At 33.9% G+C, this 22,370-nt stretch overlaps 1 protein-coding gene across 17 annotated transcripts in view; it reads left to right on the top strand.

Annotated features, from left to right (window-relative positions):
* Positions 1 to 22,370, top strand: part of SNAP91 (synaptosome associated protein 91) — a 125,845-nt gene that overhangs the window by 46,548 nt on the left and 56,927 nt on the right. For all 17 annotated transcript variants that reach the window (XR_008553268.1, XM_054699001.1, XM_054699000.1 and 14 more), the window contains 8 exons: positions 640 to 782; positions 1,411 to 1,486; positions 2,190 to 2,292; positions 3,912 to 4,005; positions 5,596 to 5,707; positions 10,713 to 10,819; positions 14,820 to 14,861; positions 18,992 to 19,062. Coding sequence is in view for 16 of the 17 variants with exons in the window: in XM_054699001.1 (XP_054554976.1) it covers positions 640 to 782; positions 1,411 to 1,486; positions 2,190 to 2,292; positions 3,912 to 4,005; positions 5,596 to 5,707; positions 10,713 to 10,819; positions 14,820 to 14,861; positions 18,992 to 19,062 (748 nt within the window). In the remaining variant the exon portion in view is untranslated. The remainder of the gene's footprint in view (positions 1 to 639; positions 783 to 1,410; positions 1,487 to 2,189; positions 2,293 to 3,911; positions 4,006 to 5,595; positions 5,708 to 10,712; positions 10,820 to 14,819; positions 14,862 to 18,991; positions 19,063 to 22,370) is intronic.

Raw genomic sequence — 22,370 nt, 5'->3', positions numbered from 1 at the left:
GTCCAGTGCAGGGTGGGTGGGTATGGTTATTCTGGGCTGTTAAAAGTATTTTCTTATGTCCACACTGCTCCAGTGTAACTTGATGTCTTTTCCTCAGCACATGCTCTTCAGTTGCCTCAGCTAACTTTGTGACAACACTCATCAGTTGTTTTCTGAATGCTGAATAGTCCCTCTGGACCACTAGTAATATTTGTTCTCTGAGGTACATGTGGAATCACACCAATAACGTGGAATCACACTGATAACATGTGGATGTGGATAGTGAGTGTGTAATGACATTTAACTGTGTTATAAATTCAGGCATAACAAAGATTAACATGAGACTTAGCCCGGAATTTTTACAGACTTTCTTGGAATTTTTTATTTAAAAAAAATTACTTTAGTGTCAGAAAACAGATAAAATTCAGAAAGGGTGTATAGAAAAGAATTCAGTAGGAAACAATAAACTAAAAAGTATACATTGAGTAAATAATGTATTTATATGTCCATGTATACAAATATTAGTTTATTTTTTTAAATTTTTTACTAGATACTAAATCAATTTTCACTCATTTAAGTAAGCAGGTCTAGATGTTTAAAATTTGAAACTAATCTATATGTAATGACAATATTATTGATCAATATCTTCTGTTTTCATAGATTTGATCCAGGCTACCAATGAGACCAATGTTAATATTCCTCAGATGGCTGACACGCTCTTTGAGCGGGCAACAAACAGTAGCTGGGTGGTTGTATTTAAAGCTTTAGTCACAACACATCATCTCATGGTGCATGGAAATGAGGTAAACTAAGCAAAATTAACTGTTCTATTTTCATTGGGGGAGAGAGAGTTTATGGAAGTGTATGATGACTTAGGGCCTTTTGAGATTTAACTAATTAAAAGAAGAAGAAGAGGAAATCTGTGGTTTCAAATCATCTAGAGTGCAATCTAAATCTTCCTTTCAACTGTTTTTCAAAAAATAAATGCTAAATTAGACTTTTCTTTCTGGTACCTATAATTTGTATACCATGTAAATGTATTAGTAGGGGGAAACATGAGAAAAGAACAGGAAAATTATTTTTATCATAGGAAATACTCCTTTGTGTCTTGTAGTGAAAATTGCTTTCATAAAAATGTTTAATTTTGGAAAATATTAATTAAAATTACTGATTTTATTGATATGTTGTATCCTATTATATTTTAGTGTTTCTGTTTTACGCAGAAACAAAGGAGCATACAGTTTAATTCTAATTCAGCAAGCACTTTTCAGTCCCTTTTTTCTTCCTCAGAAAGCAACAAACTAGGAAGCTCTATAACTGAGTAAAAGAGATCACAATGAGAATTCATTAAAATCATTCCTTTAGTATCAGAAATTCTTTAAAGGCAAGATTTGAAAATATTGGTATTTACTTCCAATTTTTGTTTTTCAGAGATTTATTCAGTATTTAGCCTCTAGGAATACATTGTTCAATCTCAGCAATTTTTTGGACAAAAGTGGATCTCATGGTGAGACTATTTTTATCATTTCTATGCTGATGCTTTTGATACAGAATTTGTTTGTTTTTGAAGTATGGGTATTAGTCCAAAATTATTGTAACTGATGATTTCACTGGTTATTTAAGAAAAAATGTAAAAGTAAATATAGAGTTTCTTTATAGTAACTTTAAAATATTTTTTAAGCAATAATTTGCTAGCATACAGCATATATTTTTGTCTTCTTCAATGTTTACCTTATTAGGTAACAGTGGATATCTGCTAGACCTATAGTTGTTTATTTATAAAGGCATAAGAGGCAGTGAAATAAGAAGTACTTTCAGAATTTTAGATAAATTTTCTTTGTAAGCTGATAGAAATTGAACTGCAGTCATTATCAGATTTACTGGTTGCCTATTATGTATAAAGCAAGTGCAGCAAGCAAGTAGACAGTTATCAGACAGCTACCTATATTAAGTATAAAACAGTAAACAAGGAAAAATCAGAAAAGATATTATGTATAAAGGTGGTGGCATAACTTCATGAAAAACCTTGCAATGTCTTGTACCAAAAGTATTTCTTGCCTAATTAGGATTTTAAATGAGTCCTATCTGACACAATTATTGACCTCATCCTAGAATTATTTATATTTGTGGAATTAAAAATAGGTATTAAGCAAATCACACTTGAAGGTAATTTTATTAATTTGTTTTATTTCCTCTACCCCTTACCCCAGGTTATGATATGTCTACCTTCATAAGGCGCTATAGTAGATATTTGAATGAAAAGGCTTTCTCTTACAGACAGATGGCATTTGACTTTGCCAGAGTGAAGAAAGGGTATGTTTTTTCTTTCTCATACTTATCTGAGCTGAATAAAGCTTTGAGGGATACTTGGTTTTTATAAAACTAAGTTTAAATGTGAACTAATTTTGATCATGAGGGCCCATTTTACAGTCACTTGAGAAAAGAAATTCAATTTAATATTATCAAAGTAAGCCTTGAAGTTGCGATATGCATTATTTTATTTATATCTTCATGCAGAGAAAAAATACTACTTAGAGTTTATATAGCACAATGCTTTATTTGTTAAATTCCTAAACATAGATTGGTATTAAATAATTTTGAATGGAGAGAATTAAGAGTAGGTTCAGTTAAAATTGCAGTAACTCTACTTGACATAGCTATTTCAGTGTGTTTTGAAACTTTGCATATATGTTATGGAGGTCTTTTGTTGTAGATAATACTGTCCTAGAACACATACATATGCACACCCTGTAATTGAACTAATTTTTAATACTACTCATTGATTAAGAAAACCTCATTATAAAGCAGAATTATTTCCATTTTATTTCATGATTGCATTTATTTCCATCTAAATAGATGATTAAATTTAATCAGAAATGCTCAGCCATAAATTTATGCAAACCTGTTCCTAAGTTGAAATGAAATTAATGTATTGTAGGTGGTTTAATATTTTAGTCTCAAGAATCCACACAAAATATGTAATTCTATTTTCCTAATAGCTAACCTGACCATATCTTTCAACTATTTCATCATGATGGTGAAAAATATAAACTTCCTGTTCAAAATTAATTAGTTTCTTATAGGTGAACATTTCATAAAGTTAAGGTTTTTACTTCATCCCCTTCTTATTAGAGATGATTCCAGTTCATATGCCTTCCTCTGACTTTGTACATGGCTTTGGGAAACCATTGCCACTGTTCCCAGCTGTACGGTAGCCTCTTGGAGCACATAAACAATTTGGGGTGCTTTTGTCACCATTGAGGTTAAGAAGCCTGAAAGTTGGCATTGTCTGCTTCCATCACCTGGGTATTCTCCTCAGGTATTACAATACTGCCATTCCTGGACCATCACTGGATGCAGTAGCTCCCTAAGATACCTGAAGGTGAACATTAAGTTCAGTGCTCCCTCTGATACACCCTCCGACACTACCTTCCAGTTGCATCCCCTGCAACTAGTTAAACACTATCTCCTTTTGGCCAAATGTTGCATGCAATGCAATTGATGGTTAATAGTATGTATTCCATACTCCCAGCCCTATAGATTTTGGACGTGTCTTTTTCCTTTCTCAAACAAATACACAAAGTGACATGTAGGATATCTGTATTTTAATACTATTACTTTTGTTACAGATTTAGAAAAATTGAGAACTTTGAGAAATTCATTGAAAGTTTTAGTTGACCTCTTTTATCAAGACCACGTTGTTTTCTTCTGGAGGGCAGTATAGAAAACATTGCCTATTTGCTTTAGTAATGAGAATGGCTAGGAAGAAATAGTGCAGAGGGGAGAAACAACTGCAATCTCTTCATATCTCAAATCACCCCACAAGGTTAAAGAGGAAATAAAAGGAAAAACAGCTTAGAAGAATGCATGTGGCCTTGAAATTTCTATATACAAGGAAACTTTTATCATTTTTCTTTTATGAAAAATTGTAGGGCTGATGGTGTAATGAGGACAATGGCTCCCGAGAAGCTACTAAAGAGTATGCCAATACTGCAGGGACAAATTGATGCACTGCTTGAATTTGATGTAGGTATCTCACCAGAAAATGTTTCTTACACAATTGATAATGCCTTTGATTTGATGTTGGGCTGAAGGTAAAACCAGGAATTTCCTTAGTTAACACATTTAGATCACCTTCGTTTGGGTAAGTTAAATGAGCACTTAGAAAGGCTGTTAGTACAATAGAAATGATTTGTCCAAGCAGTTTATCAGTATTTATTTTTAAGTCATGGGAAAGTATGGAATGCCATGTTTGAAGCAGGTAGGTGGCCTTTTTATTGTGCTTGACAGGCTGAAGTATCTGTAAAATATACCTTCAAGCAACTAAATAATTTGACCTTCTGTTAGAAACCACTGTATGGACTGGTTAAATGACACCATCCACCAATGAGGATTATTTTTGGTTTATCCCTTTCTCCTGGTAATTCCTACATGAGTTATTGCTTAAATCTCTTAAATCCATACCTGCATCTCAACTATGTCAGTAGAGACTCTAACCTACACATGTGATAATGTGGTGTAGAATCAGAAATACACACAGATAAATCCAAGTAAAACTCAAGAAATATGAATAAAATTAGTAGATTTTATTTTTATCTATATCCTGTTTGTGGTCTTGTACTGTAATTTTGGAGAACATTATCATTGGGAGAATTAGGGTAAATAATATGTGGCTTCTCTCTATTTACCGCTTATAACTGCATATGAATTTACAGTTGTATCAAAATTACAATTTTAATTAAAAACATATCTGTACAAAAAAATAGACTATTCTGACATGTAGGGAGATTCTTAACTCACATTGTAGTTTCCTCTATTTTGTTGGCTGCTAAATAAAGATTTTCTGCAAAGAATTTACTAACTTAAAATCTCTGTTAAGGTGATATGGTTTATTCTATAATTGAATTCTGGTCACAACACCCAATTCATGTGAAATTTCAGTAAAAGTACCAAGTCATTGTAATGTTGTTTGATAGATTTTACAGTAAGGCTTCCGGAGGTAGCTATGGAATTGCTTCTCATTTTATTCTTTCTATTCATTGATTCTTCTTTGCTTTTTCCTTGCCCTTAAAAAGGATGCAGCCTTAAAGGAGAAAAGTCATAAAGGGAAAGGAACAGAGTTTGAGGAATTGTGAGCAAAGATTGGGGAGTGGGGAGAAATTATTTTTCATGTGGTTATTAGTCTTTGGGGGATGGGTGAATGCTGAGTCTCAGGTACTATTTTAGGGTTTGCTGGCTAAGGTAACTATTCCCTATACTGTGTTTCCATGCTGAGTAACTGGAATCTGAATCCTTTCATAAGGTCCATTCAAAGGGAGGGAGTAATAGAATACATAACATAGCAACTAAACACAGATATTCAAACATTGGATTTGATTGATTGAGTTTACATCAGATAGGATGTATATATATTCTGTAATTGACAGGACTTGCTTCACTGACTGAAATTGAAGGAAAAAGTGCAGTCTCCTTTTTGATATTGGTAGGGTTACTAAATGTTATTTAACATTTGTAGAATTTGAATGAACTTCTTAGTAATCATATGAGACAATTTAATGTGAAAAATAACCATTTGATGATAAGCAGTTAACCTATTAAATTTTCATCTTTTTCTAGGTGCATCCAAATGAACTAACAAATGGCGTCATAAATGCTGCATTTATGCTTCTTTTCAAAGATCTAATCAAACTTTTTGCTTGCTACAATGATGGAGTTATTAACTTACTTGGTAGGTAGGACTTCCTGTGTCTTTAACTACTATATCAGAATACAAAAATTTGGATACTGCACACTTAATATATAAAATGAACTATGTGGTTCATTCAGGTCACATTTTTCTGTGTATTTTTAGTGGCAGTCAAAATAAAGTGCAAAAAATGGAAAACACTCTGGATGTTTTTGCCTGAAGGGATTTCCTACAGGGGTTTTGGTGCTTATAAAATTTTAGAATCACAGGGGCCTCCCCTGGTGGCGCAGGCAGTTGAGCGCCACGCTGTGAAGCTGTCCGCAGTCTCTGCAGCGCCGGTTCAATCCCTGCCGGCTGGCGAGGGGCCCACATGGTGCGGCAAACCTCTCCTGTCACGCCCGCTGCTCCCCTCAGCAGTGTATTTCATCAGTCTGCCTGTTCTGCTCCCCGCTCTGTCTCTGGTGAATCCTCTCACCCTCCTGTGAATCTGGCCTGTACCCCAGTTCTTGTATTAATAAATAAATAAATATAAAAAAATTAGAATCACAAAAGTAGGTTCTAACCATTACCCTCTTGGAATAAGTCTCATAACAAGTAATGCTCCATGATGCTAATGACTACCACTAATGCCACCCCTGGAGATGTGCAAGAATGTGAAGTCTCTGCATGTCATTGAGTGTAATAGCAAGAGAGGCCAATCTGGTCCCTGGGTCCTGGGACCCATGCACTCCTGCTACAGTAAATAATGCACTATATACTGGTCACTGTTTCAGAACATATACTATCAGCGCTGACTTCTTAAGGTGTATTCTTTTTGTTCCTTTCCAAAGTATGATTATTGTAGTTAAGTAAGTTCACATCATTGTGTCCACTCTGGGGGTTGTAGGTTCCAACCTCTATAGCTGTATACTTTCACACCCTGCCTACAGCCAGTCCCCCACAAGTCTTCCATTAAGGTGTACTCTTAAGAAGCTTGTGTGAAGTGAAATCTTTTGCAAGCTATTTTAAAATTATATAAGGCGAGCTACTTTTGGACTGACGGAATTTGTGGTAAGACATTCAGTCTGTGGGGTCAGTCTGTTGTCTCACTTCTGGTGCAGGAGAGGCAGTGTTGTGTGAGATACCATGATGGTGAGTAATTCCACAGATGGTGGTGTTGGCGAGCAATATGGGCAGAGAAGCAAATCCATATCCAGGAAAAGCCATCTATTACAGTGTAGAGAGATTGCTGCTTGCTCTCATGGTGAAATAAATCCTTAACTTGCTACCTGCTAGATGGCTGGTCTCCCTGGAATATGGTGCTATTGTGGAAGCTCGATGTTGATCTCAGATATAGGCAAACTGTGGTCTCAGTAATGATGGCAGATATATCGGTCCACGTTAGTGAATCTACTCATAACCTCCATTTCTAACATAATGGACACTTTATTCATCAACCTATGGGGTCCTCTTATCCCCCTGATAATTGAGAGCGTTTTTATGGTGTGTGTCCTTTGGTCTAGAAGAGGTATATTAGAAGAGGTATATCCACTACCTTTTCTCCAGACCATCTTTCCCAAACTTGCAATTTTATTTTTTCCAAGTACTTAGTCATCCAGGCTAAGTTAGTTATTATTCTTGTATTTACTATGTTCATAGTTAATATGCTCATATTTCAGTGTAGTTTCATATGTCCCACTGTCTCTCTTTAACATAAAGTGGAAAATCATATAGATATACTGCTTAAATTTTGGCCTATAGTAAAAGATCTCTGTCAAGGTCATCCCTTTGTGGAGATACAATGATTCAGCAAACCACTTCCAACTGGTGCCAGCATGAAAAGCTATTGTTAAACCAAGCTTGCATTCTCTTTTTTTCTTAGTCAGCTGGTCATGAGAACTCCCCAGAGACAACAGGCATGCTATCCAGGAGAAATGGTAGTGCAAGATAGTAGGCGTGCTGAGAATGAGCCATTTGTTCATGCAACCTGCATGGCTCTTCAAGATCTGCCAGAGGCTGGTCTTTTATCTAATTCCATTTGTTGAGGGGATATTCTTGCACTTGTCATACTTTATGACTTGATATATTGGATTACATTTCAAGTCTGATCATTCAGTATTGCATCATCAGAATCTTAGTACCTAGAAGCAAGTTAGAGTATTTTTTCCAGAAGGAGATTAGTTACTATCTGAAGAAGACATGGCTCTGCTTCCAAGCACTAGAAACTTTTATTGTATTTTCCTACTGGAATGTGCCAGAGACATTCTGCAGCACTGGACCTCCAGCAGTCACTTTGGGTACCATTAGATCTGCTGGAACAATTGTCCGTGTAATTCCAGTTTGGAATAGTTATAGAGCCTTCACATGATCTGGACTCTACTGATCTGAAAAAATAACGAGATACTCTGTTTAACACAATATACACACATGTTGTTTATGTTTCTTCCCAAACCAGAAAAACTCAGCAAACCTGTGCCTGCATTTTAGTTATAGGGAATACAAGATGAAGCAATTTACCTTTCACAAGGAGTGGGTTTTTGGCCCTTCAGAAACAATTGGAGTAGCAGATCACTTGAAATTTCATAGCGTCTGTCTCCTACCCTTTGAACATGCATGTGACTTACTAAGGGCCTTACATACCTAAAATTCTTGCACACTAGGTGCAAACATGCTGATGTTATCAAAACGAAATCCCTTGGGCTTATAACAACCAGAGAGGTTGATGTCCTTGCATCCCTTCCACATGAAAACAAACTATTTCTGACAGGTAGTACTTATTGGAAAATATAAAGAGTATGCTTATTTGATAGCTGCTTATCAAGTGTCAGGAACTCTGCTGATTTTATACTGGAGGATACATCTGGGTCTTTGCAAATAGGAGTTATCACTATTAAGTTTACAGTAACATGTCAGTCTCTACAATCCATTCATTTTATGCACAAACCAGATATGCAAATTAACTAGGAAAGTGGTGGAATTGCTACCCATGTATCTTTGCAGATATCAAGAAACCAGTTTGGGGCCTGTGTTAGTCTCAAAGTATTTCTACTCCAGCTTTGTGTTCAGGAAATAACCACAGATAGTAATGCTTGTGTTTTCTACACTGAACATGATTGTATTACTCACTGATTGTATCAGCTACCTACAACTATTCTTGAGGCCCTCTGTGATATTTTTTAATTCAGTTATGGTATTTTATTCAGTCCATTAATTCTATTTGAAGCATTCTCATATTTTTTCTGTGCTCATTATTATTTTTTCCACTGTGTTTTCTTTTCTTTTTAAAAAAACAAATATAGTTAAAACTGTTACCCAGACCTCCTCCTCAGGCTGGTAATACAGTTATGATGCATTGAGACTTCCAGATTTTTTTATTCCATCACTGGTGCTAATATATATTCATTTTTAGTTTTTATGGTTTGAGGTGAGAAGTTTATTTTTCTTGTCTTGATTAATTGGCTTTGTATTACATTTGCAACTTGCAGGATATAGTCCTTGGTTATTTATCCATAGACCAATGCCTCAACACCTTTTTGAATGCCTATAGCAATAGTGCCAGCAGCACTAGGAGATAGGGACTGGAACAACAGAGGACCAGGAGGTTGCTACAAGCAAGTACCAAGAGTTTGTCTCCTATGGTGATGCAAGTATACCATCTGGGGTGAGGGATCTGTAGTGATCCCCTCCCCTTTTTGGCTACTCTGTAAAACTCACTTTCTCTCAAATCTTAATAAATAGAAACTCTATGTATTTGTTTCCTGGATCTTTTTCCTTCTCTTGAATAGCTACAGGGAAGGTCCATATTAAAAGTAAAATTATCAAAAGACTATCTGTAGAAGGTAATGTGTAACTATACTCAATAATTAGTTCTTTGTGTAATTATGTATTAAAACTTTCTTGAGAAAATTAAGAATACTTTTAAGGTAGTAAAATTACATGGCGAATGAAATGAAAACCTTTAAACATTAGAGAATATAAAAATAACGTGATTTTTTAAAAGATTTATTTATTTATGCATACAAGAGCTGGGGTACAGGCCAGAGGTGTGGGGGGTGAGAAGATTCACCAGAGACAGAGTGGGGAACAGAACAGGTGATTGACTGAAGTACACTGCTGAGGGGAGCAGTGGGCGAGTCAGGAGAGATCTGCTGTGCCATGTGAGTTGCTCCCTGGCCGGGGGGCAGGGAGGGGAATTAACCTCATGCTGCAGAGGCTGTGGACAGCTTCATAGGTTGCATCTTAACCCCTTGCACCACCAGGGAGGCCCCCCAAAATAACGTGATTTTAATAACATGGGAATATAAAATGCTAATGCAACTCAGCCATCAGTTATGATCCAGGGTTCCCTGAGAATTATTGGTAGACATTGACCTCCATCTGCATTGTGACTGAAATCTCATCCTGAAAGTTCAGAAGAGAACTAATGGTTGAGAAAGAATGTACAATTATAGTTTAAAAAGTCATGAAATGTTTGGTAAACCAAATGTTTTTCATAAAACTCCAGTATTTTATAGCCAAAGAACACATAATATTTGAAAGAAATAATATATAATGAAGTGTCAAATTTATCAAATTAAGGAAAGTATCAACTTACATGGACTGTAGGCATTTTAAAAATTGTTTAATTTAGGGAAGTCTGCAGATTATTGCTTTAACATGTAGCTTACATATAGATTTATAGTGAACTAGTAAGAAAAGGAGAAGAATGTAGTCATGACTTTTAAGATTGTTATCAGCAAGAATGTGATGCTGTTTTCTAAAACAAATTAATAGGATATTTGGATCCTGAATTTGACCTGCTTAATGGTTCATATAGTCTTCTACTTTAATTGTATTTTAATTATTTAAGTTGTTTCATGTGAGCTGCCTTAGAACATTAAGCCATTTTAAACAATTTAGTTTCTTAATGTTGTTTAGGTTCTTTAATACCTCATACAGGTTTTAATGTCCACTATTTTGATTACAGCATTAAGGTTTTTTTTTCAATGTATTAAGTAATGGTATTGACAAAAGCTTAGAAGAAAATTGAATATAATATTCATTCAAAATGCTTATCCATGTCTTCTAGAAAAGTTTTTTGAAATGAAGAAAGGACAATGCAAAGATGCTCTAGAAATTTACAAACGATTTCTAACCAGAATGACACGAGTGTCTGAATTTCTCAAAGTTGCAGAGGTAAGTAAAATGAGACTTTGCTGGGATTGTCATTTTAAAATATCTACTCGGGTATCTGGAGTAAATAACACGATTTACAATCTAGCAAGACACTGTGCCATCTAGTCACAGCATAGTAGGGTTGGAATGGCTTTGCAAGTCATCTCATCCAACTTCTTACTCAGCTGTACTCACACAGCTGCACCCCTGTGCCCCAGTCATTGTTCTGTACAGGAATGAGTTCATGTACGTATTTGGAAGGTGGTCCATTCCTCCATCCCACTCAGTGGTTATATTTCATTTAAAATTATTTCCTTTCTGGAAATGACATTTTATTAAAATCTGTCCATTGTTCTTATATGTAAATGATAATCATAAAATCTGCTTTTTCTTACTTTTGACAGTGATTTAAAAACAATGAAAAAATAAAACAAAAAAGTATAATGTTGTAAAGTTTGTAAGTTGTTTCTTAAGGATTTCTTTATATTTAATAAAAATAACTGTAATGAAACAGTTGGTATTCCTGAGATTGTCTGTAAATTAGTGTTTTCTATTACAAAATCCAGTTATTGATTCATATTGATAGAGGGAATTGTGACACTGTAATTGTAGTTCTTTGGCAAGATGACAAAATGGCTTTTATCTTACATGTCAACTAATAGATTCCTAGGACTAACTGGAGTGAGCACCATTTTGAAGCTCCACAACAAAGTGTAAAATGCTGTGGACATGGGGCATTCACGCCATGTGTTTGCTATTTTTGCCATTCTGAGAAGACACGAACAAGCATTTATACACACAATTCCAAAAGTACTTAGTCCATGCATTATATTTACAATCTCATTTATTCGCTTGAGTAATAATTGTCATACTCAAATGATGAGACCAAAATAATATTGCAAATGACTGTGTCTGCATCTTTGAGCCCTACAATTTGTAATCAGAATAAAAATCTTTTTTTAATATGTGAATTTAAAGTTATAGATTAACTTATGTAAATTATATGTTACAGCCTGTTCATGTGTATTTCTTCATGGATTTATAGGTGGTACTTTTTAAGAAAGGATATAATTGCTTGAAACTTTTTCTCTTGCTGTTGCATATTTTTCCACTGTTATCTGTAATATCAATATAATATAGTAAAGTTTAATTTCTTCCTGTGAAAAGATAGTTATGCTTTGGCACCCAGAATAGATAATTTCATTATTCACTAAGTCATCGTGCATATACTTCTAGTTTTTGCATATGTTATTTTATATATCAGATAAGTAAAATGCTGAGGTGCTGGACAAGTGACAGTATGGGGTACACCTTTCTCTAATCATCTTTACAAGGATGGGCTTAAGGACTTCATAATAATGGGGCCTTTATTTAATCAGTTCTGTTTTTTTGAAATTTTCTTTTATATAGAATTTTATTATGTACCTGTTGACATAATTTTTTTTATGTACCTGCTGACAACCTCATATTAGCACAGGTACAATTCAGCCTATTGAGGAGACAAACAGAAGTAGGATGCCATTTTGTGAGTCTTCCCTTAAATAATTGAATAATAAATACTTTCATTTTATTGAAACTTTATAACTAAAACTTTTTATAGAATAGAATCTAATTTACAAATTATTTCTAATAGAACTTACATTGAACCACAGCAAAGTAATCATAACTTTTTCTTTCACATTTAAATTACCTTATTCATTATTTTAAAACAAATTCTTTGAAAACCAGTGTTGATGGTTTGGTTATGATTAACCCAGGTAATTTTCAACAAATGTACAAAGCTTCTCTTTCTACCAAGCAGTACTTGTATAGTATATAGTTGTATGTATTCATACCCAGTAGCTACTTTTTCCTTAGTACCATTTGCCTGAAGAATGAGTAGAAGACTTCTAGAATGTGATTTTTAAAATAAAGCTCTATTTAAAAGTTGTTTAAAAATAAAACTCATCGTAAGTATATGCCATTTGGCAGAAGATAACAATAAGTTGTCTATCATATTTAAAGGAATGTAGAGTATTTGAACAATTGTATGGAAATGTTCAGATTTCCCAGAGATATTGCTTAAAATGTCAGACTTCACATGTTTTGAATTCTTACTGAGGTCTCCTAATGCAAACTTTGTAAAATGGTTATTTTATGGGTTATGGGCATTTCTGCTGAACATACTTCCCTTTTATAGAACCCAGTTATTCTTAGTTTGCTATTCCAAGGTAAATACCAAATCGTAGGAGTTATTTCTCCCAGAATATATGCAGACAGAAACTGATGTTATTTCTGTAATATAATCACACTTCAGTTCGATCTTCCAATTCAATTGTGGTTCAGAAGTTCAGGTGATAAAAAAATTCAATGTAAAAGAAGAATTCTTCTCCTCTAAAGAAGTATTAAAATATGAAGTTTCCTTAGTTTATAATTTATATAATTTGTAACAATATAAGTGAGTTTAGAGCAACATTAGTGGCTTCCCTCAAACCAGAGTATAGTAATTAGCAGGTAAAGCCTGTAATTCTGGAGGAATCTCTAATCTGACTTTAGCGAGAAGGCTGAAGGTCAATGTTCTCTCCACAGGAGGCTAGTTTGCTCTGCGCTCCTCTCTAGGGTGCAATATCTGCAGATATTTTATCATAACTGGAAAGTGGGGGAGAGCTACTGGTCTGCTGCCATCATACAGTGCACAAGACAGTCCCTAACAAAGATATCTAACAGTGTCAATAGTCTCAAGGTTAAGAAACCTGATTTAGACATAGAGAAGTACAGGAGACACTTCTCCAAAAAGGAAATGCAAAATGGCCAACAGGTATATGAAAAAATGTTCAACATCACTTATAATAAGGGAAATGCAAATCGAAACACAATGAGATACCACCTTACACCAGTAAGAATGGCACATATTAAAAAAACTGGCAGCAACAAATGTTGTCAAGGATGTGGAGGAAAAGGGAACTCTCCTACAGTGCTGGTGGGAATGCAGACTGGTTCAACCACTGTGGAAAGCTGTGTGGAGGTTCCTACAATGGAAGTACCATATTACCCAGCAATTCCACTCCTAGAAATCTACCCAAAGGACACAAAAACAGTAATTCAAAAGGATACCTGCACCCTTATGTTTATTGCAGCACTATTTATAGTAGGTAAGATGGAAACAACCCAAATGCCCCAAAATAGATGACTGGATCAAGAAGATGTGGTGTGTGTATATATATATATAAAATATATATATATATATATATATATATTTATATATATATATGAAAACCAAATAAGGGCTTTGGAAAAAAATAACAAATAAAAAACCAAAATTAACAGGCAACTATAAATCAAAGACATTCTGCATGGGATGGGGAGAGAGGGAGATCACAACGGGGGAGGGAAGAGCACAAGGGACTATGGTGATGGTTCATGGGTGAGTTGGTGGTGGGACTGTTACAGGGACTATACCTGAGAGGAGAAAGCTAACATTGTACAAATAAACAATGATGTAAAATATATATAAATAAATAAATTCTATTAAAAAAAGAAAATGCAAAGGAAAGAAGTTAGTGCAGCATTTGACACACAAGGATTTTCCAAGTCCTTGGTTGCACGTTGTCTTTGTAGTCCAGAGGTATGTTTCATGTAGTTGCCTCTACATTTTCATCAGCGTAGTCAAATCACTTCATTTCTCAGGGAAGGACAATGGTTTAAACCACCTTATCTCTTTCTCATTTATATAAAACTGAAATTGTGTTATTTATCTTACAAGGAAACCTTAAATTTTACACTTTCGTTTCTTAAGTTCTTTTCGGGGGTTCTAACAAAATTCTACACATTTGTTGTGTCTACAAAGAGTGATGAAGTATTTGTGTATTATACTGAATGGGAAACATGAACAGCCTATTCTCAAAGTGAGATTGATATATGGCATTAATTACCTTTTATCAAGATTGAATTGTGGATTTCACTAATTCTGTGGGTGATCTTTGCTGAAGTGCAAAGAAATTGATTTTTAAAAAATTCTGACTAGTAAAATTTTTTTTCACAGCAAGTTGGTATTGATAAAGGTGACATTCCTGACCTCACACAGGTAAGTGAATCTCTGATGGAAGATTTAGCATGCATGAAATTATTATCCTATAGCTTGTCTTAAATGGTCTTGCCTAGATCATAGTTTTGTAAAAAGCTAATGCATTCTGAATTTTTGAGTAATAAATTTCTTGGAAATTTATGGTTACTTATTTTTTCTAGATATTTAGTATATTTTGTAGATAATATAAAGATGTTCTTACCCTTAAATGTAATTTCAACTGAATTTACTTATCAAGCTCATTTTTTCATTATTGAACTTAAAAGGAAGCTTCAAGTAATGCTTAAGAAGTGTTTTATCTATTAAAAGTGACTGTTTGTGGGTATAATAATCAGTACATTTGAATTGTTCTTCTTGCTTGTTCTCTGGTTTTCCCCATGTCCTGGTTATGAAGGAAGGACATGGATATGGAGAACTATGGTATCATATTTCTGCATTTTCCCCTCTTCCCACCCCTAAAGTTGAGACATTTCCATATGTAAAATAATCTTTTTCAAAAATGAAGTTGTGGCAGATGAATGATATTTCTGGGGACCAACTAGTAAGCATGGGCTTCCTTATTAGACCTACTATGACAGTATGGTCAGGTCTCAGCTGAAATGTGAACATTATCTCAGATAATAATGGACTAGAATGAATCTGGAGACTTATCAGAAATTCCAAATTGTGTGGAATCAGTTAACACCTCTAAGACATGTTATTAGGTTCTGCTGTCTGCCTGGCTTCTGTGTGGCCGCCATAGCACTGAATCTAAACAGGTCAATGAACAAAAACATCCAAAATTAAAGAAGTTAAAGAGGAGATCAGAATCTGAGGGCCGCCCATTGACTGGAGTAGGAATGGGATGCTTGTAACTGAAAAAGGATTAGATACAGCAGAATGGAACAGAGGAATATAATTACTGTCTTTTAGGTTGGAAAAGGCACAGTAAATACCAGTATGGTGATATGTAACTCTTTTTAAATTGTGCATATAATAGCATAACTGTGCATAAATGACTTAGGAATATCAATGACATTTTAAAATGTTTGTAAGATCTGTTTTGGGTTAGAAGTGAATGTGATAATAGAACTGAAACAGTTTTCAGCACTTTCAAATGGTTTCTTAGATCTAATGATCAAAAATTTGAATGTTCTGTTGATTGCTTTTCCCCTATTTTTGGTATCAATGGTGCTTTAGTATCTAAAACATCTGAATTATAGATGAATGCTCCCTTGAGATCCTGGACTCTCAATAAACTGCAAATTTGTTTCAAGAAAAGGATTTTAAAAATACTGTTTTCCTGTTTGGTGTGTTTGAGTATATGTATTTCAATTTAAAATATCTCCATTTATGAAAAAAATCTTAGGTTTTGATGTCAGGAATTCTGGTTGATCTGCAACCAGAAATAAACTGCAAATTTGTTTCAAGAAAAGGATTTTAAAAATACTGTTTTCCTGTTTGGTGTGTTTGAGTATATGTATTTCAATTTAAAATATCTCCATTTATGAAAAAAATCTTAGGTTTTGATGTCAGGAATTCTGGTTGATCTGAGAACTGCTGGTAAAGAAAAGTCACCTTTTAAAGACTGTCCCAGTGATGAATCGGTAACCATAAGTATTACTGTTACCTTTTAGCTTTTACAGGTTGACTTTTTCTTTAGGTTGCTATTTCTATGATTGGTCTATGACTTTGACTCTAAAATAAAAGCAACTTAAAGACACTGCTACTTATATTTTGTTATTTTAAGCTTCTTTTACAACAGCAGAGGCATTCCCAAAGTTTTGCTTATTGAAAAATTGAATCAATTGGTATCTATCTGCTTGCCAGATGTGGTCATTGCATCGAGGCACGATCCAGAAGAAGGCATATTCCTGCTCTTCTGCACATTTCTACTAAAGTACTTTTCTCCAAAAGCACTTGAGATGTTTATTTCTGTTAGGTTTTGCATCTCCTCATGAGAAATATAAATGTTAAAGGTCTAAGACGAAATGTTCCAAACTTAATTTTATGTACTGTGTATTACAGAATAACGCTTCTTAAAAACAAGAGTCAGTTTTATTACCCATGTTCTTGGTCAGATTTCTTTCAACCTTGGTGATTTTCGTGACTACTTTATTTTTCATTTTCTTCCTTAAATTAAGAAACTTTACAAAAAGAATGAACTTGCAAGTTATCTTCTTGATTTATAGTTTTTGTCTTATTTTAGGCAACTAAGGAAATTTACTGGAGAAATACTGTCTCTTTTGTTGTTGTCATAATTATATTGTTCTCTATTTTGTGACTGTAAGTAGCATTAAAAAATAAATTTGGCACAGAAACACGTTTCCTTTATATTGCATTTAATATTTGGGGAACCTGAATCTTCTACTGGAGAGATTTTAGGTTTTTCTATGGATTGATATGCTTTTTCTCACTGTGATGCTAGTGAAAATTTGGGAAGTTTTAAGTTACATGACCAAGCTTCCTAGGTTCTATTATTATGACAAGAATTAGTAGTAGTAGTACCGGTAGTACTAGGAGGAGGAGGAGGAGGAGGAGGAGGAGGACAGTTTTGAAGTTACCAAGTGTGAATTCATCTAAAAAGCTATTTCTATTCTTTTTAAGGTTACAGTGTCTTCTATTTATTCAATGAGCGTATCGTTATAGCTCACTATTTGTTTTACAGCAAAATTTCCTTTATCTCATATAGGATTTTTTTAAAGTTAGAGGTATACTTCCAGTTGTTTTCTGGGCTTATCGAGTAAATCTACTTTCATCTGAGTTGTATTTTTATATTTTAATTTTATAACTTTCAAAATTTATTATATCCTCTTAACAATCACTTTTTCCTTCTCTGTAGTTCATAACTTTATAGATAATGCTCATAGGACTATTCATTTCTACCCTATCTTCATCACTTCAATCAAGTTAAAATTTTTATTGACTTAGTAATTTATATTTATGAATTTACACATTTGATTCACTTAGTAATTTACATTAATAACCACATAATTATATACATAATAATTACATAATTTTTAAGACTTTTATGAGTCTTATTGTAAAATGAAAATAAATATCCTGAATTTTCAAAATTAAAAAATTTTAATATTTAAAAGTTTGTATTTTATTTTGCCATTATATGTGCAATGTAATACGTGCAGCCCTATGAATTTTCTTAAATTCTGTCAGCTACTTTAGCAGTTAGCTTAAAGTCTGTCAAAATAATTTTGTAAGAACAATTGTCAGAAGTAAATGTACCTATAAATATATCTCTATATTTCATTCACGCATATTCTCTGAATGCCTACGCTGCTGTTAATTTCTGATTTGGTTTAAAATTATTTGAGAAAGATGAAGTTAAATTTCTAGTGTTTGAGGAATAGATGGGGTGGAATATTTGTAGAAACCTATTTTTTTCCTTTTACTATACGGTAAAATGCCATCACTTTATATTGTCTAAAATGCTATTAAAAAACAAACTTTCAGATACTTTCTAGTAAGAGTTGAAATATAAATATCTTCTAATATACAGTAATCTATTTCAAATTATTACATTTGCTAAAGTTAACACCATTATATATATATATATATATAAATTAAATAGGTCAATAAGAAAACCTTAATTTTTAACTATTAAAGTTGTATTCTTTTCACCACAATTCTCACTTTGCCCCTCTTTTTAAATATAGCAGCAATGTTTCCAAATATATCAGCCAAATGTTGCCAAGTGAGCTTTTACTGTATTTTCAAATTTATGTGACTTTGTATTTGGGCACTTAATGTTTTTGACTTGGATATAAATGCCTGTTTTTCTTTCACTGGGGTCTTATGGAAGTATGTGGTGAAGTGGTGAACTTGATTTAATCAAGTTTACTGAATATAAGTATATTAATATCTTAGAAAATGTCTGTCACTGTAATCTCTACACTGAAATTACTCTGTAATGTATTTGTTATGCAGTGGAGTTAAGTATATATAAGATGGGTCTGTCTGAGATTCTGTGGAATTGAAATATTTAAATACCAAAAGAACCTGGAACGAAATTATCCCACATATATGTTAGGGTCCACTCAGAGAACTCCACCATACAACGTTACAGTGTTGTTCCAGCGTATTTACTTTGAAAGAAAGCAATGCAGATGTTTATTTTTACTTTCTTATTGTAGGCTCCCAGCAGTCTTATGGAGACCCTTGAGCAGCATCTAAATACCTTAGAAGGAAAGAAACCTGGAAACAAGTACGCATTAGTTGTGTTTTGTTAATGACATGAAAAATTTTAGCAACATTCTTTATATGAATGAGATTTATCACAATTCAACTTATAGAGCAATACCAGAAGCATTACAGTTTCAGGGTATGCTTTACTGTTATTCTTCTGAGTTCCTTCCAACCCCTCAAACTTTGCATTAACTTTGGACAGTGTAAGTTTATATATAGAGCAGATCTCTGCAGGTAATGCAGCAAATTAGGAGATTAGTAGATTGTACCTATAGTCAAAGAAATTGAAAATTTCTACATTTTCCTTTAGAAGGGGCTCATAATACCAAGAAAATGAGTTGCTTGTCCTTAAAAATTGAGGCTATTATTGTTAGACATGAGTTAAAGTAAGCAAGTTTCACAGGTAGCCTTGAGGACTCTGTTGTTACCAACCCCATGGTGAAAAAAAAGAAGAGTCACCAAGTATAGTTTTCCAGACATAGACTCAAACCACTTGAAACACTGCTGACAGTCAATGCTGAGATCTTTTTATAGATAGCATAATAACCACACAGTGATAAGTGCAATTTTACTGTATTTTTATACCTTTGTTTTTAGTCATGTACATTTTCGACTATTTTTCTTCATTGCATGCAAAATATGTCCAGAGTCCGTTTCTCTTTTTCTCTCCAGCAGGTGTCAAACTTGCTGTTCACAAGACCTAATGCTCTCCAATTTTTGTGCCTTGCTCAGGCTATAGTTTAGTAGTTCCGAATGCCTACCCTATCTGTCTCTGCTGCTATAAATCTTACTCAGCCTAGAAGGCCAGTTCAGGAAGCTCTTAATCATTCACTGCTCTTTGTTGTGGCTACCCTGCCCCTCCCCAGCACCACTCTATGTGGTTGAGATAGATTTCCTGATTTTAATGATCAGAGACTATTTTCTAGTTTACTGTTTCCACCTAAATGCTTAACATGACTCTCTCTCTACAGAGTCAGCTTGAAATCAGTCTTTGTTAGAAATACCAGTTTTACATTTATTCTATTTAGTTTGACAGTGGTACTTAGCAGACATAACCTATGAATTGATTGTTGCAGGGTCATAGGTTGGCCTTAGATTTTACCTCTCATACAGCTATCCAAATCCAGCTCCTTTCTGTTTTCTTTTCTCTGGGCACTGTCCCAAATCTAGACACACATCTTGATGTTATTTATTTATTTATTTAGCTTTTTATTTCATTAGCTAAGTATTTCTGTCATCTTGTCCAAGTTAGTGTAAAAATTACTGCATGCTTTTAAGTATCAAATGGTAACATTATAGGAATTTCTCAGGCAATTATGGCAAAGCTGAACTTCTCAGAGCTCTATCAGGGTTGTTACCACAGCTCAGGGTCAGCCCTGGCTTCATTGTCTTCATGAATGTTCTGACTTTTGTAGATAATTTGGTGTCCACTGAAAAGACATGAGAGTATATTAAATCACAATTATAGACACGCATTTCCAGGTATTTCTGGCACCAGCCTGTATTAGGTCATCTGTGAAGCCAAATGAGTTGCCTAGGAGTTAAGCAAAAGGAGACAGGAAGCCTGAGAGCTGTCCATGTTCCTGAGGCAGGACCTTTTTTAACTAAGAAAATATGCATGTCCTCCAGAGCTAGAGTCTTTTGGACAATGTGAGGTGCACATTAGGACAAAGTCAACTCTCTGCCCCTTCTCTCACCTATAACCCATAAACTTGCACATATCCATACCTTCCCTTTGTTAAATCCATCAGACATAGGAGAGGCAGCCTGCTAGAGCAGATTTCATTAGGTCTAACTTCAAATCTAAATTCGCCCCCTTGTGGCTGCTGCCAACTATTTTTGGAAAACTTAACTATGGACACAGATTTCTGAGTAATGAAATAAAAACTTAATGATCTTCTGTTTTGAATTACCCTTTGCTGAGCATCATCTTTCTCCTTCATTTAAAATCATTTTTTGCTCATCAGTTTTCTTTTCTGAATTGGCTAAGACCACATTTGAACTTATCTTTTGCTTATTCCCTATATTTTTTTTTCCCCAAAAAATGGACTGCAGTACTTAACTATTTTCTTCTTTGTATGTTTGTGCTTACCTGGGAACTTAAGTGAAGGGTGAGTACTATATTGAGTGACTTTTTTGCATTTGGATATTGCTAAAAATGCAAAAAAAACACTCTTAAAAATCCACTTAAACTGATTTCTGTCAGTTTTATCCATCTGTGTTTTAATGATACTTTTTTTGTTGCAAGGTGACTGACATAAATGATTTTATCTTATTTTGGTCTTCTAGGATCAAGTTTAACAATCTCTCTTAAGTGTATATAGAATTCTCTTAGGTTTTATAAATCAAATATTTGTTTATTAATCAAAAGATTTTCACACTTCAGAAAGAAATTTTATTACATAAAATTCTTTGTCTTCCAGTAGCAATATAAAACTATTCTAGTGCTAAGTCAAATAAATGCATGAAATGAAGCATTTTCAAATGTCTACTGTAAAAAATACATAGACCCTTTATATTTAGTGCTTTATTCCCACTGATACGCATTTTTAAAATTTGTGCAATACAGTATGATATGACTTTGCATATTGTCTCTGTGACTCAACAGAACAAAAGAGAAAATTGATTTTATCTCACATGTCAGTTTACTAAGTGGTGTTGGTGCAGGAAACCAAGGATACATCTATTATAACTAGAATTATTTGAAAGATACAGATAGGTTTTTACATTTTATGTGGTGGTGATGGTGGTTGTTTTTCCTGGCTAGCATTTATAATCAAAACTGTATTGTTGTGAATAAGAAATAACAAAATTTCCTCTTTGACAACTTACTATATTAACATCTTGGAAGTAACCCTTGGCTTTTGCTATGTTCATCATAAAACTCATGGCTTTATTTCTAGCATTTAAGTAGATTACTATATTGATCATTTACTCTCCTAAAATTATATTGCCTTATTTTTCACAATGTAGTTCACTATGTGCTAAAATTCTCTGGTTGAAATTATTAAAATAGGTGTAGGTCTTTAATAAATGTCTTATCTCTATACAATATATTGTGACATACTCTTTTATAAGGACAAGTGATCATTGGTAGGATAGATAATCAACTGAGGAACAGGTAACAAGTAGTAGTTTATGTGTTGTTAAACAGGACCAAATATGCTCTGCTCACCTTTGCTTTTATCAGACATAGTACACTTGGACCAGAGTCTTAACCCCCTCTAAAGTGTGGATTTTAGAATAATGAGGATTTTAAATAAATGAACTATGATAGATAAAGAATGATGAGACTTCAGAAAGTACCTCTCTTGGAGCTCTCAGATT

The sequence above is a fragment of the Talpa occidentalis genome, unplaced genomic scaffold (assembly GCF_014898055.3).
Source record: "Talpa occidentalis isolate TD23 unplaced genomic scaffold, MPIMG_talOcc4v2.1 talOcc4.2, whole genome shotgun sequence".
Taxonomy (NCBI): Eukaryota; Metazoa; Chordata; class Mammalia; order Eulipotyphla; family Talpidae; genus Talpa; species Talpa occidentalis.
Note: the sequence above shows the minus strand (reverse complement) of the source record. Positions and strands in the feature narration are given on the sequence as shown.